This window comes from Sarcophilus harrisii, chromosome 3 (genome assembly GCF_902635505.1).
Source record: "Sarcophilus harrisii chromosome 3, mSarHar1.11, whole genome shotgun sequence".
NCBI lineage: Eukaryota > Metazoa > Chordata > Mammalia > Dasyuromorphia > Dasyuridae > Sarcophilus > Sarcophilus harrisii.
The window spans coordinates 176,682,412-176,706,937 of NC_045428.1; the positions used below are offsets into that span (position 1 = coordinate 176,682,412).

The following is a 24,526-nucleotide window of genomic DNA, read 5'->3' on the forward strand; positions in this document are numbered from 1 at the left end:
CACAGTAGTAATTGAAGAGAGCATACATTTGAAAAGTAGAATTGATAACCTGGTAATTGATTAAATATAAAATCACAAAATTAGAAATGAAAGAAATTTTCAGAAGTCCTTTAGCATGAATCTTCTTGACAATATCCTCGAACACATGGACAATTGTTTAATCAAACACTCAACATCATGAAATTCATTCTCTCATAAAAAAAGCCGTTCTAGTTTTCAAATTTATAAAGCCTCTTTCTTATATTGAACAATAATCTTTTAAGCATTTTCCTCTATTAATCTCAAATTTCTCATGGAATTCTACAGTATAGTCCTACAAGTATCTGAAGTTAACTATCATGCTTCCTTGTGTTTTTTTTTTCTCCAGAATAACTATTCCCAATTTCTTCAAATATTCCTTATAAGGTTCCCATTCCCCTCACCATTCTCAGTATTCTCTCCTTCAGATTATCAGTCAAAGATAATGTCAATTCAATTCAATACATATTTATTGTTTAGAGTATACAAGACTGTGAACTACAAAGGCAATCTATGTCCTCAAAGAACTTACATAGTACTGGAGGAATATATGTAAACAGATAAATTAACATCAACTGATTTAGAGAAGAGGAGAATGGGATGATAATAACTGGGTGGATCACAGGGTTAGGAAAGGAGTCTTTAGGAAGTGGGATATATACTTCAGATAATCTGAGGAGGAACAACTAGATAACACAATGGATAGAACACAGGGCTTAGAATCAAGAAGATTTAATTTTTATCACAATCTCAGATAACTATTAGCCCTATGACCCTTGGCAAATCACTTAACTTTGTTTTCCTTAGTTTCTTCATTTTTAAAATTATCTGAAGAAGGAAATGACAAACCACTCCAATATCTCTATCAAGAAAACCTCAGATGGAGTCATGAAGAGTTTAACATACCTTAAATGGATAAGGAAAAGTACAGAGGCAAAGCAGAATATTGTCTATGAGGAAAAGATAGCTTCTCCCTGCAACCATATTAGAGAGTTTATGAAGGAAAGGAACATGAAGTAAGACAAAAAGTGTAATCAAAAGCAAAGTTTCAAACATGGAATTGGGCAATTAAAAGAAAGAACAGACTTGAAGGAAAAAATTAATAATAATTTCAGTTTTACATATGTTGAGTATGAAGTGTCAATTGGAATATAGAAATGATGTTTAAGTTGGGAGGCAGGAGAGATGAAAAAGGTTTGTAATAGTTACTATAGTGAATAAGAAGAAAAACCAATAAGAGCAAACAAAAGCATTGCTAAGCAACAGTGAGGTTATACACTCTAAATTTATAGCCAGTGAAACAATTTTTTTTTTTTTTTTTTTAGCTTTCCCTGGATGCCTAGAATAAGAGAGGAAAAAACAAAAAGTGGCTATTATCCAAGTCTGAGGATTAACAAATCAGTAATGACAACAGGTCCTGGCAGTGAAGAATTTTAGAGTGGCAGCCAGAATCGCTAAGTAGCAGATCATGGGGTCAAGCCTTGCTATGAAGCAGGTGATGAGTGAGTGAGATGGATTAGGAGGATCAAGGGACTAAAAGTGATAATTAGTTTAAAGAACAAGTTAAATGAGTGAAAATGGCAGAAAGAGAGAGAAGTAGTGGTTAGAGAGTACAATTCTGAACTTTGCTATCTGGAAGGAGGAAGAGAATGGGAGCAAGCATTTATTAAGCATATATATTAAGCATTAATAGCATAAGCTATTATTATTATGGTTATATAGGTGAAATATATAGGGTTGGTGCTATTATTATTCCCATTTTATGGTTGAATAAAGTGAAGCACATAGAGGTCAAGTGACTTGCCCAGAGCCACATAACTAATAAATGTCTGAAGATGGATTTTGAAGCCAAGTGTATCCCCTGGGTTTTCACCTGTCTCTGGCTTAGTTCCTTGGCAGCCAAAAGTTCTAAGTTATGACCATGTATGGGTGACCATGTGTTCCTGAAATGTGGGGGAAAGAGGTCACTGAGTGAGAAGATGGCTAAGTAATTGATTGGCTATAGTGGTAGATGAAATGATGGTATGAATACCTAAGATTCAAAGGATTATAAGAGAAGGATAAGGGGGAGAGGGAAGAGGTACTAGAGAGAATCAATGCAAAAGACTACGAGAATCTGAAGAGAATCTCTGATCTATAGATCAATAGAAGACAATAACAAGGATAGGGACAGGGTAGCATATACAGCCATAACAGATCACAAAGGAGGAAAGGTAATCCAGGGAAAGTAATAGATGAATAGCTAAAAGCTTTGGAAATCAAGGAGCAAGCCCATATTTTCTTTTAATTTTGTTCAGTAGTTTTCAATCCTGTCTGACTCTTAATGACCCCATTTGGGGTTTTCTTGGCAAAGATACTGGAATGGTTTGCCATTTCCTTCTCTAGCTAATTTGATAGATGAGGAAACTGAAGCAAACAGGGTTACGTAACTTGCCCAGGGTTATAAAGCTAATGTCTGAGGCCAGATTTGACCTCATAAAGATGAATCTTTGTGACTTCAGGCCAGGCCCTCTATCCACTGTACCATCTAACTTTCCCAATTCTGTGAAGGGGATTTGAACAAGCAATCACAGAAAGATTCAAGTGTTTGTGGTATTCTCAAGGAAAGCCACTTTTCAATGCTAGGGAGTATATGGGGGAGTTAAGAAAAAAGTTGGGATTCTCAGAGTAAAAGAATCTTAATTAAAGGGGATCTCAAAGACTTAGTTCAAATCTTAGCTGAACAGAAATTCCCTGGACAGATCTTTGATGAAGATTCATGGCTCAGAGACTTACATGCATTTTTAGGACTAATTTCATATATATATATCTGTTTTTATTTTCCTGTTTTTGAAAAAAATTACAATAAATTTTTTAAATTTTATTTTTCAGTTAATGAAAATTCACCTTCTTTCCCTTACTTCCTCTGCTGCCCTCATTGAAACAGAAAGAAAAAAAAAAAAAACCTGTAACAAACATGCATAATCAAGCAAACAAATTCTTTCATTGGTCATGTCCAATATAAATGCCTATATAAATAAAAATAGGCCAATATATACTATGCATGTGTGTGTATATATGTATGACATGACCTATACAGGAATTTGCATATATAGATCCATATATGATATGTGTGTATGACATGCCCTATGGAAGAATTTATATCAAGAGACTTGTGATATATATTTGTGTATGTATATGACATAACCAATGCAGGAATTTGTTTTGCTTCATTATGCATAATTGTTATAAGGATTTTTTTTTTCTTTTTGTTTTAATGAGGAGGATGGAGAAGGTGAACGGGAAACATATACATATAAATATATATATATGTATATATATACATACACACACATATGTATACCTGCACCCTGATTCCATCACCTCTCTTGTTAATAGGTGGATAATATGTTTCATTATGATATATGGAATTGTAGTTGGCCATCCTGTTGATTTGATCAGATTTTTTTGTCTTTCAAAGTTGGATTACTCTGTTGTTATTATATACTTTCTTCCAGTTCTTACAAATTTTGCATCAGTTTCAACAAATCTTGTTAGATTACTCTGAAATCTTTTCTTAACTCTCAAGAATTTGAAAGGTATAGATTTACTCAGTATCAGGTTTACACAGAGGGGACTGTGTGACAAGAGAGACAGACGGAGAAACAGAAGAAGAAAGAGAGAAAGATGGAGAGGGAGAGAGAAATTTTCTCAAATGTATCTTTGGTTCATAAGAGTACAGCAAGATTATCATCCTCTCATTTTGGACACTATGTTTATTTGAATGTTACTCAAGATTGAATTAGTTTTACTGATTGCCTTGTCATTCCATTGAATCATACTGAATTTGCATTTCCAAAGAGTTTGAAGTGCAACCTTTCAACCTTGCTTTATCTTATTTGTGAAACAGATACTATGTAGTATTATGTATTTCTTTTCTTCTAGAATTTAGACAGAAAATTCAGAAAAATCAGCATTTTTTGTTGATATCTTTGTCTCTACATTCAGTATTTAAAAAGAAATGAATGACAAGAAAATAATCTGTGAGGTGTTTTTTCTTTTTATGTGTGTGATTCATTTAACAAGTTTTTGTTGTTAAGCATTTATTATTTGTATGGCACTGGATAAACTTATGGAAGATACAAAAATGTTTTAAAAAACTCCCTAATTTTGAAAAGCTTAGAAACCAAGTTTACATAAAGCAAAAGTTAAATAATAGCATGGCAGTATAATTCTAGTCTAATGTACAATATAGTTTTAACAGGTCTGAGGATATAAAGAAAATAAAAAACAAATTCTGCTCTCAATTCAATTCAATAAACCTTCATTAAATATCTGTTCTGTGCCAGGCACTGTGCTAAACACTAGGTAACAAAAAGAAGCCAAAAAAAAAAAAAAAAAAAACAAAAACAACCCAGTCCCTACCCTCAAAGAACTTATAATCTAATGAGAGAGACAACATGCAAACAAAAAATATACAAGGCAAACTATATGTAGAATAAATAGGAAATAATTAACAGAAATTGGGACTTGAGTTGAACTTAAAGCCAGAAATGTTAAGGATGTGAGGAGAGAGATTGATCCAAGTACATGGCATGGCCAGGAAAAAAATGCCTGGAGTAGAGAAATAGAGCATTTTGTTTGTGGAATAGGTAGAAGGTTGTTGCTCCTGGATGTTAAGACTACATGTCAGGATGTAAGGTGTAAAAAGAGCAGAAAAGAAAGAGAGGATAGGTAATTAAGGGCATTGAATGACAAACAGAGAAAATGACAAATTTTATGTTTGCTCCTGGAGACAACAGGAAGCAGTTTATGGGGGTGGGGGAGGGGTGTTGACATAATAATGTTTTAGAAAAAGCATTTTAGTGGCTGAATGGAGAATACAGTAATCATGGCATGAGGTGATAAGAAACTGCACTTTACTAATAGCCATTTCAGAGAAGAAATGGGAGATATTATAAAGGTGAAATAAGCAAGGGATGATGAGTTCAAAATAATTCCTAGATTAAAAGCCTTAGGGAAGATAATATTGACCTCAATAATAATAGCAAAAGTAGGAGAGGAGAAGAATTTAAGGAAAAGATAATGAGTTTTGTTTTGTACATATTGAATTTAAGATTTCTATTGGAATCCAGAGCAAGATATCTGAAAGGTAGCAGGAGACATGAGATTGAAGGTGAATGAGAACACTGGCACAGGAAGGGAAGATGGTGACAATGAGAGTGGAAAGGAGAGATTGAATGTGAAAGATAAGCTAAAACCTTAATAATTAATTCTTGTCCCTAAGCATTTCACCTATTCTCAAATGAAAGAGTGACAAATTCTAGCTTGTTCTATAGGACTATAGAATATATCATGAATTATTCAGGAGTTATCTTCATCTTCTGTTTCTACAGTTGAGGACCTAGGTGGTCTAATGACTCCCCAGGAAGACTTTTTTCTTCAGTTTGAACCCAGGCTCAGATTCTTACTAGCAGTATGATCCTGGACAAGTCACTTAATCCTGCTTGCCTCTGTTCCTAACCTGTAAAATGAGCTGGAGAATGGTACAGCATCTCAGTATCCTTGCCAAGAAAACCCCAAAATGGGGTCATGAAAAGTTGAATACAAGTGAAAATGACCAAATAATAATAACCAAACCTGTGTTTGCTCGGTTTCCTCAACTTCAAAATAGGGATAATAATAGCATCTTTATCACAGGATTGATGTGAGGACTAAAAAGATAATATTTGTAGAGTGTTTGCCATATAGTAACAAATTCTTATTCTCTTCCCTTCCTGTTATCTTATGTGCAAGGGCTTGATTAGGGATTATGGCTGGACAGGTAACTGATTACTGGTCAATTTTGTGGGGAGGTCTGTGATATGAGTGAGATGGAAGTGAAATTTTTAAGCTTAATTACAAGGTAAGTAATAACAAAATATTTACAATTACAAAGTCAGATCTACTTAGCCACTTTCCCCAAACTTTTAACAAGATTGAGAAACATTATAACTTTAACCATTTTGAATTTAGTTTCAAATTTTCATAATTCCTAAAGCTATAAGAGATCTTATAGATCTTAGAGATCAATCTACTCTACATATTCATAAGGCCTATATTGTATGTTTCAAGTCAAGACATCTAGTCAGAGTTGTCCTTAGCAATGAAAGATGGCCCCAGATATTAATAGAAAGTGAGAAAAAAAAACACAGAATTATATAAATTTGAGGGTCAGAAAAGATCTCTCTCAGTGGTCATCTAGTCTAATCCATATCTTAAAAGAAAGATGCTTAAAGGTTCTTAACTATATCTTAAAAAAAGGTCCATTTACTCATGTTTTAAAGAAAGGTCCAATAACTCATGTTTTAAAATAAATATATTTTTATAACTATATTTCAATGTAATTGGTTTCCTTTGTAATCCCATGTATTTTATTTTATGCCTTTAAGAACATCTTTCTGAGAAAAGATCTATAGGTCTCACTAGATAGCCAAAAAGATCTGCAAAACACAAAAAGTTAAGGACCCTTGCTAATGATATCTCCATTATAACAATAGGAAGATCAATGCATTTATCAAAAAATAATTGGATTGGATGGCCTCTAAAATCTAATTCTAAAGTTTGAGACTGTATGTATCCCCCCTTGACCCAACTACCATCATCATTTCCATTTTTCCATTAGTCTGTAAATGTCTGTATAATGTCTGAATGTAAGCTCCCTAAAGATTAAAACTCTCATTTTTTTTCCCTTGTAACCTGTGTCCAATACATTACATGGTACATAGCAAATAATAAATAACTATTGACTGATTGATTGAAAGATTCATTCCTCCCTACTTTCACACACATGCACATTCATGTGCTCATACATACACACATACACACACACTTGCACACATGCACATCTTCACCTTCTTCCGGTGCTATCTTGTCTGTATTCAATATGGTTTTCTTGTTCCCACAATGCCATTATTTGTTTTACCTAAATTCATTTCCTACTTCCAGTAATAAAGATCTCCGTATAAAGTCCAAAGTAAATCCATTGTATGCTAAATTCTGCTGTATGGAAGATAAATCTGTAGCATAGTTACAAAATTATTAATGGATCCCTGTAAAAACAAACACACTAGTTGTTGATATGCCATATACCATCTGCTATATATCACCATAGGGAAAAGACATTAAATTACTTCCCATTTTAAAACTATACCCTTAAGACACACTTTTGTGGTGATTACACCCTTGTGTTGTGTGTCCAATTCTGACTAAACATTTTTTGTAGATCTAGAGATTCTATGAGCTAATGAGCTTTTGCTCAACAGTCAAGCATCAGAACTGTATAAATCTAAAGAGGTACTGGGCAACCATCAGTGAGCTGCAACAACGTGACATGGGTGATTAAATTAAACATCTGGCTTCCTTTCATATGCTTTTCTTGGTAAAATTTAAATGAGGAATTTTACACTCCAGATTTTTCCTGTAATTAATTTGTGACATTAAAAAAGTGGGGGAGGAAGCTGCGGAGGAAAAAAAAAAAGGGAATTCAATCTAAAAACATAATGAACATATTGTGAGTTATTGCCCTTCAAATCCTAGATCGGAGATAGGATGGGGGAAGGAGGAGGAAAGGAAGGAGAGACAGATTCCAAGCAAAGTATACAGTCTAGTTATAAATGCCAGGAAAGTAAATATTTCAATAAGCACAAATAATGTAATCTAACAAGGTAAGAAAAAGGCCTTTCATGTTTCTTAAAATATTATAGAATGCCACATCTTAATATAGTGGAAGTGTTATTGTCATGCTCATTTTAGAGATTAGGAAGCAAAGCCCTTTCACTTCAGAGAAGCTAAATGACATGCACCATCACATAACTAGAAAGTGTTACAATCAGGAATTGAATTTACATTTGTCTACTCCAAAGCTCCCATTCTTTCTATTGGAGGATCTTTGATTTAGCCCAATGATTCAACAAATATGCTTATAATTCTATAATATTAAGCTGTGGGGCAGCTGGAGCACAGTGGATAGAGTGAAAGAGCTGGAGTCAGGAAGATGAATCTTCCTTAGTTCAGATCTGTCCTTAGACACTCAGAGATGTGTGACTTGGGCAAGTCACTTAACTCTGTTTGCCTCAGTTTCCTCATCTGTCAAATGAGATGAAGAAGGAAATGGTAAACCATTCTAGTATCTCTGCTCAGAAAACCCCAAATGGGGTTTGAAAGAGTCAGACAACTGATTGATTGAACAACAAATATTCAGATGTAATAGACATGAAGGACTTAGATTGAAACTTCAAAAAGGAAAACTAATTAATAATTCACTTGTTCTATAAAGTGTCATGGCTAGGGGTAAACTTCCTTTAATTCCTTTGGGTAGAGATAGTAATAATGAAGAAATAATAATGATTGCCATTTATGTAGTGCTTTAAGGTTTGCAATGTGACTTGTACATACTGTATTATTTTGATCCTCATCACATCCTAGAAGGTAAATATTACAAATCTCATTTTATAGATAAAGAAACTGAGGCTGAAAAGGGTTAGTGTACAAGGGAGGACTTGAACTTTATCTTAAAGCTCATTTAGCTTTGAAATCTAATGAATTTATGCTATTGATATATAACAAACTTAACAATAAAAATTAAGGAAGCTTAATTAATAATTTGCTATTCTGTTCATATATACTTGTTGTAATTAATATTCACATCATTTCTTAGAACTACAAATTACAGATCAAAATAAGTTATGACCATGATAAAGTACAAAGTTTCTGTCCTGACATTTCTTAAAATATATTTCTGATTGTTTTTCAGCAGAATATGTAAATTTATACATATTCCCAAATAGATGCTGGGTAAAAAGGTGATTAGATCATAAGTAATGATCTTTACTAGGCTTTAAAAATCACCTGTCAGAGTTTTTTTTCCTATTCATGCCACCTTTAATCTGGGTTCCTTTAGTTCTTTTTCTTTTAGTTTATTTGTTTTTAATGTACATTGTTTTATGAATTATGTTGGGACAGAAAAATCAGAGCAAATGGGAAAAACCACGGGAGAGGAAAAAAAAAAAAACAGAAAAAAGAAGTGAATATATAGCATGAATTGATTTACATTCAATCTCCTTAATTTTGTCTCTGGCTACAGATGGCATTTTCGGTCCAAAGTCTATTGGGATTGCTTTGCATCACTGAACTATTAACAAGAACAAAGTCTTTCATAGTTGATCATCACACGTTCTTATTATTATTGTGAATAATGTATTCCTGGTTCTGCTTGTTTCACTCAGCATTAGTTCATATAAATCTTTCCAGGTCTTTCTATAATCAGCTTGTTTATCATTTTTTATAGAACAATAATATTCCATTACCTTCATGTACCACAGCTTGTTCAGCTATTCCCCAATGGATGGGGATCCACTCCTTTTCCAGTGCTTTGCTACCACAAAAAGAACTGCTACAGACATTTTTGCACATTTTTCTTTCCTTTATAATTTCCTTGGGATACAGACTCAGTAATGGCACTGCTAGCTCAAAGGGTATGAACAGTTTTAACCCTTTGAGCATAGTTCCAGATTGCTCTCCAGAATAGTTGGATCATTTTACAACTCCAGCAACAATGTATTAGTGTCCCAGTTTTCCCATATCCCCTCCAACATTTATCATTATTCTTTCCTCTCATATTAGCCAACCTGAGAGGTGTGAAGTGGTACCTCAGAGCTATTTTAATTTGCATTTCTCTAATTAGTAGTGATTTAGGGCATTTTTTCACATAACTATAAATGGCTTTAATTTCATCATCTGAAAATTGTCTGTTCATGTCCTTTGACTTTTTATCAGTTTGAGAATGATGTATATTCTTATAAATTTGACACAGTTCTTTATGTAGTTTAGAAATGAGACCTTTATCAGAAATACTGGCTGTAAAGATTTTTTCCCCAGCTTTGCACTTTTGTTTTAATCTTGTTTCTCTTGATTTTGTTTGTGCAAAAACTTTTTAATTTAATGTAATTAAAGTTGTCCATTTTGCCTTTTATAATGTTCTCTAGTTCTTCTTTGGTCATAAATTCCTTCCTTCTTCAAAGGTCTGATAGGTAAATTATTCCTTTTTCTCCTAATTCGTTTATGGTATCATACTTTATGTCCAAATCATGTATTCATTTTTACCTTATTTTGGTATGGGGTATGAGAAGTACATCTATGCTGAGTTTCTAGCATATTATTTTCCAGTTTTCCCAGCAATTTTTGTCAAATAGTGAGTTCTTATTCCTGATGCTGAAGTTTGGGAGTTTATCAAATACTAGGTTGCTAAAGACTTTGCTTATTGTGATATGTATATCTAATCTATTTCACTGACCCTCCCTCTATTTTTTAGCCTGTACCAAAAGGTTTAGATGACTGCTGCTTTATAATATAGTTTTAGTTTGGTACTGCTAAGCCACCATCCTTTGTATTTTTTTTTCATTAATTTTCTTGACCTTTTGTTTTTCCAGATGAATTTTGTTGTTGTTATTTTTCCAGTTCTATAAAATAATGTTTCGGCAGTTTGATTGGTATGGCACTGAATAAATTGACCAATTTAGGCAGAATTGTCATTTTTATTATATTAGCTCAGCAGAGCCATGAACAATTTATATTTTTCCAATTGTTTAGATATGATTTTATTTGTGTGAGAAGTATTTTGTAAATTATGTTCTTATAGTTCTTGGGTTTATCTTGGCAGATAGACTCCCCAAGTATTTTTTTTTTGTCTACTGTAATTTTAAATGGAATTTCTCTTGTTGATGGGCTTTGTCCATAATATATGGAAATGCTGATAATTTGTGGGTTTTATTTTATATCCTGCAATTTTGCTAACGCTGTGAATTATTTCCAGTAAAATTTTGGATGATTTTCTAGGATTCTCTAATTATATCATCATATCATATGCAAAGAGTGATAGTTTTATTTCCTCAATGTCTATTCTAATTCCTCTAAGGTTTTTTTTTTATTATTATTATTTTCTTGTTGCTAAACATTTGCTTTTCTTATTGCTAAACATTTCAAATACAATGTTGAAAAATAGTGGTGATAATGGGCATCCTTCATTCACCCCTGATCTTATTGGGAATACTTCCAGCTTCTCTCCATTACTAAATAATGCTTGCTGTAGGTTTTAGATAGATACTGCTTTGTATTTTAAGGAAAGCTTCCTTTATCCTTATGCTCTATAGTGTTTTTAATATGAATGGGTACTATATTTTATCAAAAGCTTTTTCTGCATCTATATGATTGATCATATGATTTCTATTGGTTTTGTTATTGATATGGTCCATTATTGTATTAGTTTTCCTGATACTGAACCAGCCCTGCATTCCTGATATAAATCCTACTTGGTCATAATGTATTATACTGCTGATAAGTTGCTGTAATCTCTTTGCTAATATTTTATTTAAATTTTTTCATCAATTTGTCAGATTTTCTAATGGAAGAGTTTTCCAAAGTAAGAACAAACTTTGGAATATTGCCATTTCAGAAATGAAGCAAGAGCTTCCTGGTGATTTGTTTTCAGCAAATTGAGGCCTAGAATTTCATAATTCTTGTTCATCCTCCATTCATTAGAAATCCCAAAAAAGCAGAAGAAATAAATTATCCCTGTAATGTATGATAAGATAAACACTTCTACAATCATTAAAGATATCTAGATGTTAATAAAGTCCCTTTTTCCAATAGCAACAAAGTATGATTGAGTGCTAGATTTCCATAACAGTATTCAATTTCAATATTTCCAATATTTAAATCCACCACTATAGAAAGAACTATGTTCATATATAATGATGCCAGAAAGCCCATTGCTTGCTTGACATATATTCAGGGAGTTCAATGCTAAAAAGAAAAATCTCATAGACAGCAAAATAGTTGTAGCAGCATGTCTTACAGTAGCAAAAATTTGGGAACAATAGAGATACCCATTTATTGTGGAATGGCTGAACAAATGGTTGTATAGGAATGTAATGGAATATTATTACATATTACATATTATTGTTATAAATTATATATTGTTACATATTAAAATTACATATTACATATTAAAATATGATATAAAGAAGCATAGGAAGATTTCTATGAACTGTTACAAAATGAAGCAGCTAGAACTGGGAAAACTATGAGTACTATAACGTAAAAGAAAGAACAATAAGAACACAACAGAAGCAAAATGCTTTCAAATTATGAGAACAAAGTTTATTCGCAAAATAGGGATTTCAGAATACATCTTTTTTCTTTCTTTTTTTTCTCCTGAAGTAAAAAAATAACTATTGTTCTATCAATACAGGACTTAGTTTTACAAAACTGTTCTTTTCTTCCTCGTTTTAATTCTATGTGCAAGGGGTAAGTATATATTAGAAAAAAAGTTTTGTTTTTTTTTAAAGATATCAGTAAAAAAAATTTTTTTATAAAGAATTGGCCATAGGGAAGAAAGAAAGATAAATCATTGCCAAAGTTATTTTGTCCACAAACTCAGTAAAGGGATCTACCTATGAGATACAAAGTGGAAAATCATAATTGAGGCAAATGGTGATTCAGAGCCTGAGATATCTGGATAGAAACCTTCATATTTCACTTTCCTTCAGATGTATAGTTCATGTAATGGGTCATTAGCAAGAACACTATCTCTGAAGTCAGAAGATGTAGGTTCAAATTCCATCTATGTCGCTTACTACCTCTGTAACTTTGAGCATATCATTTATCCTTTGTGAGCCTCAGTTTCCTCATTGATAAAATCAGGAAGGTAGTGGCCTAGGTGCCTTCTGCGATTCTCTCTACCATCCTCCTACATCCTTGTTAGTGTTATTTAAATCACTTGACACAACACATCAGCGTGGATATTCTCACAGAGGCTTCCTCTGCTAGAATTTAGGCCTGCAGTCCAGACTGACTTTCTTTTGTAAAAAGAAAGAGGAGACCAACTGTGCCCATGAATTCCCTGCCCTTTTGTCTTAGCATCAAACCAGCCTATGGTCTCTAAGAAAAAAAATCAAGTAATATGTAGGTTGCCTTTTAAAAGAAATTTTTCTTCCTGCAAATTAATAGCAGCTGCTGCCACCATCTGAAGTTAAGGTGCCTATCGCAAAAGAGGGTTTATACAAGTAGAGTTGTACCCTGACTTACATTTCTGGCATGAAACAAGCACATTGTGATCTCTGACAGGTTCTGCTCACGCTCATCACACCTCCCCCTCCCCTCCCATTAGTCACATGGCATCAACCCCAAACAAGAAGGAAGCAGCTACCCCAGAAACTAAAATAGCCATCTGCACAAAAGTAAGCTTTCCAATATGAGAACATGATTCACAAGTGCTAATGTTTCTCTTTTAAATGATTTGGGTCTTATGGAGGAGTTTATAAATTTCCTCTCAATTGAATAGAACAAAATTTCAGAAAGCACAAAGACAAGCACATGGGAGGATGTGTGCTTGCACACAGACAGACACAGACACAGATATATATCGCAATATTCTTTTTACCCACCTATTTTTGCAAGGGATGCAAGAAGTATCCAAAGGGTTACTTCATAGGGAATTTGAACATAATCATAATCCAGAGAAAAAACAGACAGCCTTTCCTCCTGCTCTGAGCTAGCAGTGCTAGCAACAGGAGCAGCAACAGCCAAGCGAGCCTTAGGTTCAGAATAAGAAGTGGAGTTGCTAGATACATTCACATTACAGGCAGCACCAGGAAACTTGAAGACCACCAGCAGTAGCAGCAGCGGCAACCAATTCCAAGCACTCGGAATAGCCATGGTGTGGACTTCAGCCTCCCACCTATGTCCTGGTCTGTTTAAGTATACAAGCCTCCACAGGGCTTTCGTATTCTCCTAGGAAGACCCTGCATGCACCTTTGCCACAGGTAGCTCCCCTCCTGGGGCCAGCCTTACAGGTTATACCCAGCAGAGAGCTGTCATGTCAGCAAGTTCCCAATCCTGGTGTTCTCAGACCTTCTCTGACGCACTGGCATCCAGACAGCCCAGTCTCTGTGTCAAATATAGGTATGGGGTAGATTGGGTGAAATCCAGGTAAGACTCTTCATCAGCTTGTTTGGCCATGATCTGAAATGGAATTGACATGGAAGGGGAAATGACCAATCCTTCTCTCAAATCTGATTCCAAGCTTCACAGAACAAGGATTCTCCTTTCTGTGGGGAAATTAAGGAGGATGCAAAACTCATTCCAGATCCAACCGAAGTTCCTTCTAAAAAGAAGAAAATAAACCCTTCCCTCTTGATTCAGAGCCCAGAAAATGTCGTGGGTTTTTTTCAGGTGTTTCCCTCCTCCTCCTTCTCTCCTCCTCCAGCTCCTTCATTTATTTTGTATGGCCAAGACAGAAGGTAGCTTCTGAACCATTCCTAATTAAGTGCACTTCTTTGACTTTTGTAATGAAATGCTTCCCCCATGCTCACCCTCCAGAACTTACACTGGTGGCACCTAGTGGGCAACCACTACAACTACACCTTTGCATCACTCTACCTGGGGCATTTTATTGATGAGGCATCTCATCACCCAGTAGGTGCCAGTCTATGTTATCTGCTATAAGGAATGTACGCAAGAAGAAAACACAATCCTTTCTCTCAAGGAGCTTACACAGTTATAAAGGAGAGATTATTTGGCAGAATGGACACTGCATAGAATGTCAGAAAAATTGCATTTCAATCTATCCTTTACTTAGAATAGCTCTAATAAATTACTTCCTCTTCGGGGGTCTTAATATCTTAAAATGAAGAAGTAGATTAGATCACTAAAGTTTTTTCAAATTCTAAAATTCTATGATCTGTGGAGTTCATATTACCACAAAAGCAAATACCATTTATTTTACGAAAGATTTATTGTTCTTTGTACAGGGCACAAATGTTTTTTTTTTACCTAAAAGTGTTATTGACCACATCTTGAATTTTCTCATAGAAAGCAATTGAATCAATCTTAGCCATAGACACTCTGATTAGGCTCAAAGATATGGAGCCAAAACAAAAGAGTCCTTTTGCCCTCAAGGAGCTTACATTCTACTAAATATAAGTATATACAAATGTTTGGTAATCAGAGGTCATGTAGTGTAACTAGTATTGACAGAAAGGGCAGCTGGGAAATGTATTTTTTTTAATTACCAAGGAGAGATTGAAAGATTATGAAAGGTTAGAGGAAAGTTACAAATTTCCTAGTTTTCTTGTGCTTACTCTCCTAATTCTTCAGTTTCATGTTCCTCTAGACAAGGGTCCTCAAACTTTTTAAATAGGAGGCCAGTTCACTGTCCCTCAGACTGTTGGAGGGCCAGACTATAGTAAAAACAAAAACTTTGTTTTGTGGGCTTTTAAATAAAGAAACTTCATAGCCCTGGGTGAGGGGGATAAACGTCCTCAGCTGCCGCATCTGGCCTGCAGGTCGTAGTTTGAGGACCCCTGATTCTAGAACATTACATTTCCCAACAGTTCTTTCTACCAGTATAGGGTTATTATAGGATAAGAGTGGAATTTGAGCTAGTGAGGTCTTGCTACATAATAGTAGCTAAGTGGACTTCCTAAACACATTCAGTTCGAATGTGAAATCTGAAGAAAGAGAGCTATATGATATGGTGGAGATGAGGTGAAAAACATTCTTTTCAATCAATCTTTTTAACAAGTGTTTACTGAGTGCCAAAAGATATTGCCAAAAAGATATAAGATATAACTCATGCCCTCAAGAAAGGATTTTTCCTTAGTACATTGATTAGCTTTGTGATCCTAAACAAATCATTATAATAGTAACAACACCAACAATATATAAATCACTAGTACATATAATATAATGCTTTGAGATTTACAAAGAACTTTACAAATACTATTATATTTTACCCTCATAATAACTCTGGGAGATAGATGCTATTATTATAAATATTCTTACAAAGGAGGAAACTAAGGCTGAATGTAATGAAATGATTAGATCAGCATCACATAACGTTAAATGCCTAAGGCTAAATTTGAACTAAATGTGAATTCCTGACTCCAGATATAGTACTTTAGTCACAGGCCAAAAATAAGGCACTCGGTACCTGTGCCTTATTTTCTCAGCTATCAAATAAAGGGTTATGGGGGTTATGGTAAGGTCCTTTCCAGCCCTCAATCTAAGCTCTAGGTGAGTACTTGTATTAAAATGAGAAAAAGAGACAGAGAGGCAAACAGACACACAAACATATACACACACACACAGACCGAAATTGTGTGTGTGTGTGTGTGTGTGTATGAGAGAGAGAGAGAGAGAGAGAGAGAGAGAGAGAGAGAGAGAGAGAGAGGCAAAGACAGAGAGAGAGACAGAGATAGAGACAGGTTCAGGAAAAGACAGGGAGAGAATAAAAAAAAAAGGGATTGAGAGAATGAGAGAATTGAGAAGAGAAAAAACATTGGGGTATATAGCACATATATATAGATATATAAAATACATTCATATATATGTATGTATATGCATATACATGAACATACACAGAAACAATGAACTAGATTTTGTAGATTTTTATTTTAGCTGAGACCTATGATTTCATCCATGTAGAAAACTCACAGATACTGATAAGCCTTGTTCTGAAATTTATTTTCTTAAGGAATTGCTTGAGGCACTGAAAGATTAAATGACTTGCCTAGGTTGATAGAACCAATTTGAGAGATAAGGCTTGAACTCATTATGTCTTTCTGACTATTCATTCACTTCATTGTTTCAGATATGAAGTGTGTGTGTATGTGTATGTGTATGTGTGTGTATAGAGAAGATTCAAAATGGAAATAAGAAATGTGAAAAGTAACATTTATTTTACATTAATAATTGTTTACAGAGAATTAACATATTCAAATACTTTTAGCCAATAGAGACTGATTATCTGCAGATTTTTTCAAATTTATCTAGATAATTGGCTTATTTGGGTAAAAATGTCAATGTAAGTTAGTAGTGAAAAACTAACACAAAAGCCCTGGAAGTTCCTATACCTGTCTTAGTCCCATAACCAAAGAGTTTTCTTCCATCTTCCCCATTTGGAAGCCTTCCAGCCCAAAAGGTGAGACATAGCCCTGAAGGAATGAAACCTACCCAAATGAATCAAAAGCCCTTTAAGTGATAGTACCAGATCCACATTCAGAGGAAGAAAATCTAGGATGATATGTTCTGTGGCAGTATGACTGACAATACAGCCTGCAACTGTACATATCTGGAAACATGACTCTTTAGGGTTTTCTTACCCTTCTATTTCTAGATTCTTAGAAATTGGCTTTGTTTTAGACATTCTCAAAATTGTTAATGCAAAGGGAACCCCAGAGAGAAAGTTAACCAACTAACAAAGTCTTCAACTGTATGTAGTCAATCAATAGTCCCATCTCTCCATACTCACATATTAAATTTTAAAAAAATTAAAAATTGTCAATGTTATGTCTCTTCCCATAGCTTGTGGAAGAGTTTGACTTTAGCTGGAGTTCCCTTACACTAGCTTGGTTAGCCCTTTGGAGAGTGAATATCTGCTGCATGTCCTGCTATTCTGACAGGGCTCAAATTTTCTATTCTTTTTTTAGGAAAGGAATAGAGATATAGAATTGATCCCAGGTTGTTCAGAAAGATGACTTGCTTTCCAAGTTTATAGCTACTAATTAAGCTGGGATGGTCTTGAATCTCATCTTGGCACTTCCAAACCTTGAATTGAGGGCCCACATCCTGAGCTGGAAGACACTCAAAAGTTTTGACCCAGCTTTGGGGACACAGACCTGGCCTTGTCCCTATGTCCCAAAGCCAAACATTCCCACAGTCTCTGACATATATGACTAACAAAGAGATTCTTGGAACAATTCAGAACTGGGATAGGAGAAGAAAAAAAGATTGTTGTGCCCTGTGAGGGCAATGAAAACTCTCTGACCCTCTGATCCCTCTGCGATGATAAAAAATGATATTTCTATGGTGGCTTTTATATATACTACCTTATTTGAATTCCACAATAACCCTGTAGGTATCATTATCTTCATTTCACAGGTGAGAAAACTGAGACTGGGAGGGGTAAAATGACTTCCATAAGCTTACATACCTAGTAAGTATAAGAGGCAGAATTTGAGTAAAGGTCTTCCTGACTTTAAATCTAGTATTCTAATCATTAAGCTATGCTGCCTCTCAAAATGGATCAGATAATATCTTACGATCTCTTCCAGGTATGACATTCTATGTCTATGATATGTGTAACTCTCCCTTGGCCCAGGGTTTTCTAGGCCTGATTCCTTTTCCTGAAGACAATTTATTTGCTTGTTATTAAACTTGCTTTGACTTTTAGATATAATTTGGTTTTTTTCATGCTTTGTTTAGATTAACTCAAAGGCTCTGTCCTCTCTAGAAGTCATGAGTTTTTCATTGCTAAAGGCTTCATTTCTAAGCCTTTCTCCCCAAATTTAGATTCACCAAGGTGCCCTAAACCAACTCAGCTTCTTTTTTCTGTTCAAAATGAATAGCCTCTTTGGACCTTCCATCAAATTCCTCTTTCTGGTTAGAAATTGACAGAATTTAGATAACAAACACATCTTGAAAATATTGAATATATCACAACTTTTTGAACACAACTATGAGCTCCATCCACTGCTCTCCCGGCTTTTAAATTAATGATTCTTCTCAAGGGTGCTAGTCTTTTTATTTCCTCTTCTCTTCTCTAAGAAAGTAGATGCTCTAGAATCCAGTTTAACAAGAAAAAATATTTTTCACCACAACTGTTCAGCCATTATTTTCACTGTCAGGAAGGCTAAGTCTCAATACCATAGACTTCCTCAGAGAGTTTTATTGACTATCACAGGTCTCTTTGTGATCCCTGAAGATCTTTAGGAGGTAAATTGATTTCTCTCTTTTCTGGCTTTCTTTTGAACACAGCAAAGAAAAGAAAAAAAAGAAAAGAGAAAAGAAAAGTAAAAGAAAAGAAAGAGAAAGTGTGGCAAAAAAAAAAAAAAGGAAAAGAAAAGCAAGGCAAAGGAGGAAAAATGAAAAAGAAAAGAAAAGAAACCTTAATTTTCTTTGATGAGGGGAAAAAAAGAGGGGGAGGAATAATCATTTTTATATGTGCCAGACATTGTGCTAAATACTTTATAATGGTTTCTCAAAGGTGCTATCATTATCCCCATTTCATATTTGAGAAAACTGAGGTAAACAAAGGTTAGAACCTTGCCGAGGCTCTCCCAGCCCATAAGTGTCCAAAGTTGGATTTGAACTCAGGTCTTCCTGACTCGCAGTCTACTGCACAATATACTGTACTACCTAATCAAGAACAAAGCTGCTGAAGCAGCTAGGTGATCTATTAGATAAAGAGTATTCAACTTGGAGTCAAAAGGATGTGAATTCAAATCCCATCTCAGACATTTACTAGCTGTACCAGTCTGAGCAAGTCATTTCCCTACTCAGCCTCTATTTCCTTATCTTTAAAATGGAATAATAATAATTCCTCCTTCATATCCAAATAATATAGGAAAAACAAAGCATAATATAAATGCTGGCTATTATTATCTTGTGATTGTTATAAGGATCAGATGAGGTAACATAAGGGAAGAACTTTCATAGTATCCTTATGCATATTATAAGTATACATAAGTATTACAGATCTAATATAAATGTTAACTATTAACAAAATCCAGAATGTTATAGTTTCAGGATGACTCATTGTTGAAAGAAACCTGGTTTTCTGATGGGAGGGTCACTAGAGAGAAGGGGAGTTTTCTTCTCTGAGCTACTGCTCATGGGAAGCCACACTATGAACTTAGATAACTTTTGAGGGAGAACTCCAGTGGTAGCACCAAGTTCTTATGTTATTAAATCAAAAAGACTCATGTACACTAAATCCCACTCACTCTGAAATGTTTTGACACAGACCCCTAAAATTGTTTTGCACAAGAATCTAGTCTGATGTTTGGAGAAAGAGCTAAAGAGTTAATTAATCTATCCAGGTAGATTTTGGACACCAGAAAATTGCATGTTAAAAAATCAAATACTATTTTTCTTCAGTTGGTGAGCATTTATCTTATCTTCCCTTCCACACCCTGAAAAAAAAAGATAAATAAAACTCTTCCAACAAGTACATGAAACAAATTCTTTCATTGATTATGTCAGAAAATGTGTGTTTCATTCCATTTTGGATCCATTACTTGTTCATATCATATAGATAGTTACCAATAAAGTAAGGATTGTCTCTTTTCTCTGAATCCAAAGTCAATATTTTCTTCATTTTTCAAATGTAGATTTCTACAGTTTATACATTGCCAACATATAAAAAAGTTGACATGAGATAAACATCAAGAGGGGTTCACTTTATGCATAAGCAGAGTGGGAAATCATCTATGTTAAAGAATATAGGAAGATCCATGTGCCCTGAAAAATCTGTCCTACCCCACCTGACATTGTGACCATGATTCCATTTATTTGGACTAAAGTATTGTCTTCATATTTTTTAAAGAAATAAGTTTCCTATAATGAGATGCAATAATAAACAATCATTAGTCCTTAACACTTTAATATCAATTTATATGCCCATTTCTTTCCTACAATACAGTTAGCTGAAAGAAAAATAGCGGTGTGCAAAAAAGAAGGAGAGATAATTTGTGCATTGGATATGCCCAGGGAAAGCAGGAACATTTGACCTTAGAGAATTATGTATATGTGTGTGCATACATACATATATATGCAGAAAAAGGGAACTTACATTAGAGAATATATACATATATGTGTTCACATATACATATATACGGACACACATGTATATATATATATGTATATACATATACATACAAATAGTCAAGGAGTGAAGGCGGGGCTTCTGAAATTCCACTGAGCATAAAGTTGTCTTTAAGAACTTTGCAAATGGCATTTGATTTGAGATTCGAAATCTGACAGATTTGCTTTGTACAATCTGATATCTATTCTGCTTTAAATTGTCATAAAACTGTTTTATGGCCATTTATTTAGTTTAAGAAGTTGTCTGCCTTCCCATACTTGCCTTATCCCACTTGTCATGAAGAAAAATTAACCAATGGGAAATAAGTGAAAAGAAAGCCTGATGATAATAATTTTTAGCCATAAAACAAATGAAGAAGGTCATAGATTTGTACTTGGAAGAATCATTGTTATCCAATTAATTTTTTTCTTTTTACAGATGAGGAAACCAAGTCTAGCAATTTGTCCAAAGTCACAGAGGTAGAAGTAGCTGAGCCACAGGTCAAACTCAGATCCTCTGACTCCAAAATCTATACTCTTCTTAGTGTTCCATATTCAATTGGAATTCAATAGGGGATGTACCACATTGATGAAACCCCTGGTTCTTAAAGGAGCAGAGACTGTTTCCATAGCAAAGTGTCAATAAACTTTTAGATCACTGCCCATAGAAGCAATTTAGCATAAAATCATAGCATTTTTAGAGCTAGGAGGGGCCTTCAAGATAACGTAGTAACATTCCTTTATTTTATAAATGACTGTACTAGACCAGAGAAAATAAGTGATCACTCAGACCAAACAATCAGCAGTGATTCTAGTTACAATAGATTCTATTCCAAGACTCATGATTCCCAAATTGGGGTTCCTTCCATTATACCATGGCTCATCTTTAACCTCTTCACTGTGCTTTCCAATTGGGATGTCCACTTTGTGCCAGTTCTCCAGTGGTTCTTATGATGTGGATGCCTTTTGGATGTGAGAGAAGACCTGAAATTTTCTTCACACAGGCAGCAACTGAATGGTAGCAATTTCTAGCCACTTCCAAATTGGATCACATTCAGATCACATAAGATGACATGCCTCAAAAGACCAATGCTACATGTTGGGTTGCTTTTTTTGTCATTCCATTCTAACAGAAAGACCTTAGAGGACAAAATTCCTATAGTAGTTAACAGTACATGATAAGGATGTGAACACAACTTAGATGATTAGAGAATGGAATTGCCTCAATACTTTAGTAAAATAATTTCATTTTTTCAAGAGATCTGTGATCTCATCAATAGGTAAATTCTCCTTATTAATAAAGCAAACAGCAGATATATGTAAATATTTATATACATATGAATATATTTATGTATGTATTGTGCATGTATACACATATTCATAATCCCCAGAAGAGTGATGAATTTAAGACCAACCTTTGTTTTAGGGAGAAACTTGGGGGTCATTAAAAAATTATGCAATTTCTGAAAGCTTGCTGTCTGAGACTTGCTGTCTCAGAAATATTGAAAATTGCTATCAATTTTAGATTCAACTTATTGTCCATTTGCAGGATGACTCCAAATAGGTTCTATGGACAATCTGTTCAATATGTAATACTCTAAATAATCAGCATTCTTTATCCATTTGTTTTTGTTTTTATTTTTTCCTGAGTGGATTGTATAGTGAGGCTGAACTCTTTTCAGTGATTGGGGCTCTTGTTTAGCAGGTTCTGCCGTGTTGCAGGGGTTAATGTAATACGCAGTATATCATCTATAAAGAAGTTCATCTGGATGACTTCACCCTTTATAGAGAATACATCTTTGTAATAGATAGAATACTAGTAAATTCCTTGAGAAAGGAAGCAACTCCTTATTTTAAGCTTGATGCTAATACTCAGAACCAACATCAAGCATTTGTCACATTTTTCAAAGACATTTGTGTAATGTTGATATAGCTATGAGAAACTCTTGGAGAATAGTCTTTAAAGTGACATTCAGCTCTATTAAATCAAATGCTTTTTTATAAGCAACCAATATAGTCTTACACTAACTAAGCCTTTCATTCACTCATGTGACTATAAAAATGTGATCTGCCATAAAACAAATACCTCCCCGCCTCCTTCTCATACTTTGTTTAAGGATGTACTTAATGGCTAGTCTCTTAGCAGTTTTATAGAGAGCTGAGAAAGAGCTGTGGGTCAGTGATTATTATATTTTCTCTATTATCTTTTTAATAATAATAATAACATGAGATTTACTTTGTGTCTTTGAAAAGTTCTCTCAGAAATATTGAAATCTAATTTCTTAATATCTTCAAAATTTTAGCATTTTAGCACAGATATTAGGAGTCCATAATTGTTTCCCATTTTTGTTTCTTTATGGGCCATGACCAAATCTTGAATATCAGGACTGTGATGTGAGAATACAAATGTAGTGGTGCCATAGGTTTTGAAAATGAAAAGAGTTTACTAAAAAAAAGTCTTTATATATCTTTGAATTTTTCATTAGATTTTTTTTTTTTTTTTTGCTTCTTTCCAGTTTCATCTTTAAACATCCTTGAGATAATTTTAATTGGTTGGGTTTCTTGCTAAATTTAAATTAAATCTGGTTATATCTCCACCAATTTTTACTGCTTTATGAGGTGGCATTTCCCAGGGTTTTCACCATCTGTTTCCTTTAAGAGTCAATAAATGAATTTACTAAAGATTGAATTTAAAGTGATGTTTTTGGCTCCTACCTTCTCCACCTAGAAAAGATCAAGTGTTTATTGTTTGTTGGGGAATTTCTAAATTTTTTTTTTGATCTCTTATTACAATTTATTTATCAGTTGAAGTTCTTTGGGAATTAGTCTTCACCAATTTCTCATTTTTTTATGCCAATTTAGACATTTAAATAGATCAGGTTGGAGTCATTTCAATTACATACCATATCTTGCCATCATTTTTATTATAATTACAAGTATGTAACTGAAGAGGACATTGGAGAATATATAGTTCTTTTTATAGATGAGCAAAGTGAGACCAGGGAGATTAAGTTGTCCAAGATTACACAGGCAGCAAATGATTGAATCACAATTTGAATTTATTTTTATCTTTGATTTCTGAATGACTCCCATGCAAGTTTTAAATAAAAAAGTTATTTTCTTTCTATCAAAATATTATCACTTTCATTTTTGGTTGCTATTTGATGTTTACTATGTTCAGCACCTTCTTCATTTTTTTTTTTTTTTTTTTTTTACCTTCTTCATTTCTGAAAGAAAGTATTCATTCATGCAGAATTAGGCTTTTTTGTTTTTGTTTTTGTTTCTTATTCTTAAATCATTTATCAATGCATTTTCCCCACTCTTCCCTATATCTACATTTACATTCAAATAGCAATGCTTGTGATAACTCACAGACTAAAACATAAGCCAGGAGAGAATAGTAAACACCTCTCCTTATATTATACTACCTTGGAAGAACTGATAACTTATAGATTCTTAGAAGTATCTCTGAAAACAGCTGCACCTGAAGTTTGGGTCATTGCATCTTCAATCTTTGCAAGCAGAGCCCTATTTTATTAAAAAAAAAAAAAAAAGTCACGTAATAGGCTGGGAAAATTAACAAACAATGGAACAAAATTCTGACCACATAATGTTATTATTGGTGACAAGGAAAATCAAAACACACACTCAAAAGGTGATATAACAAAGTCAGAGCTTCTATATCTAAAGACTCCAAAAAATATGAAATGGTTTTGAAGAAGGGACCCAGAAACTCTAAAACTCTTTGAAGGAGAAAACCTTCTCAGTGAGAGACCCCTCCCAAGGGAAACAAGGCAGTCTCATTCTGTTATCTAGGTGGGGTTGGGTCAGTCCTGAGCAAAAGAAT

General features: G+C 34.1%; 1 protein-coding gene across 3 annotated transcripts in view; it reads right to left on the reverse strand.

Annotated features, from left to right (window-relative positions):
* SLC9A4 (solute carrier family 9 member A4) overlaps positions 1 to 14,396 on the reverse strand; it is a 78,926-nt gene extending 64,530 nt beyond the window's left edge. The window contains exon 1 of one of the 3 annotated variants that reach the window (XM_031958804.1): positions 13,482 to 14,392. In XM_031958804.1, coding sequence (XP_031814664.1) covers positions 13,482 to 13,752 — 271 coding nt within the window. In that variant the 5' untranslated portion in view covers positions 13,753 to 14,392. Of the gene's footprint in view, positions 1 to 13,481 lie in introns of all 3 variants that reach the window. The other 2 variants (XM_031958807.1, XM_031958806.1) reach the window with 2 other exon arrangements.
* Positions 14,397 to 24,526: the final 10,130 nt, after the last annotated feature.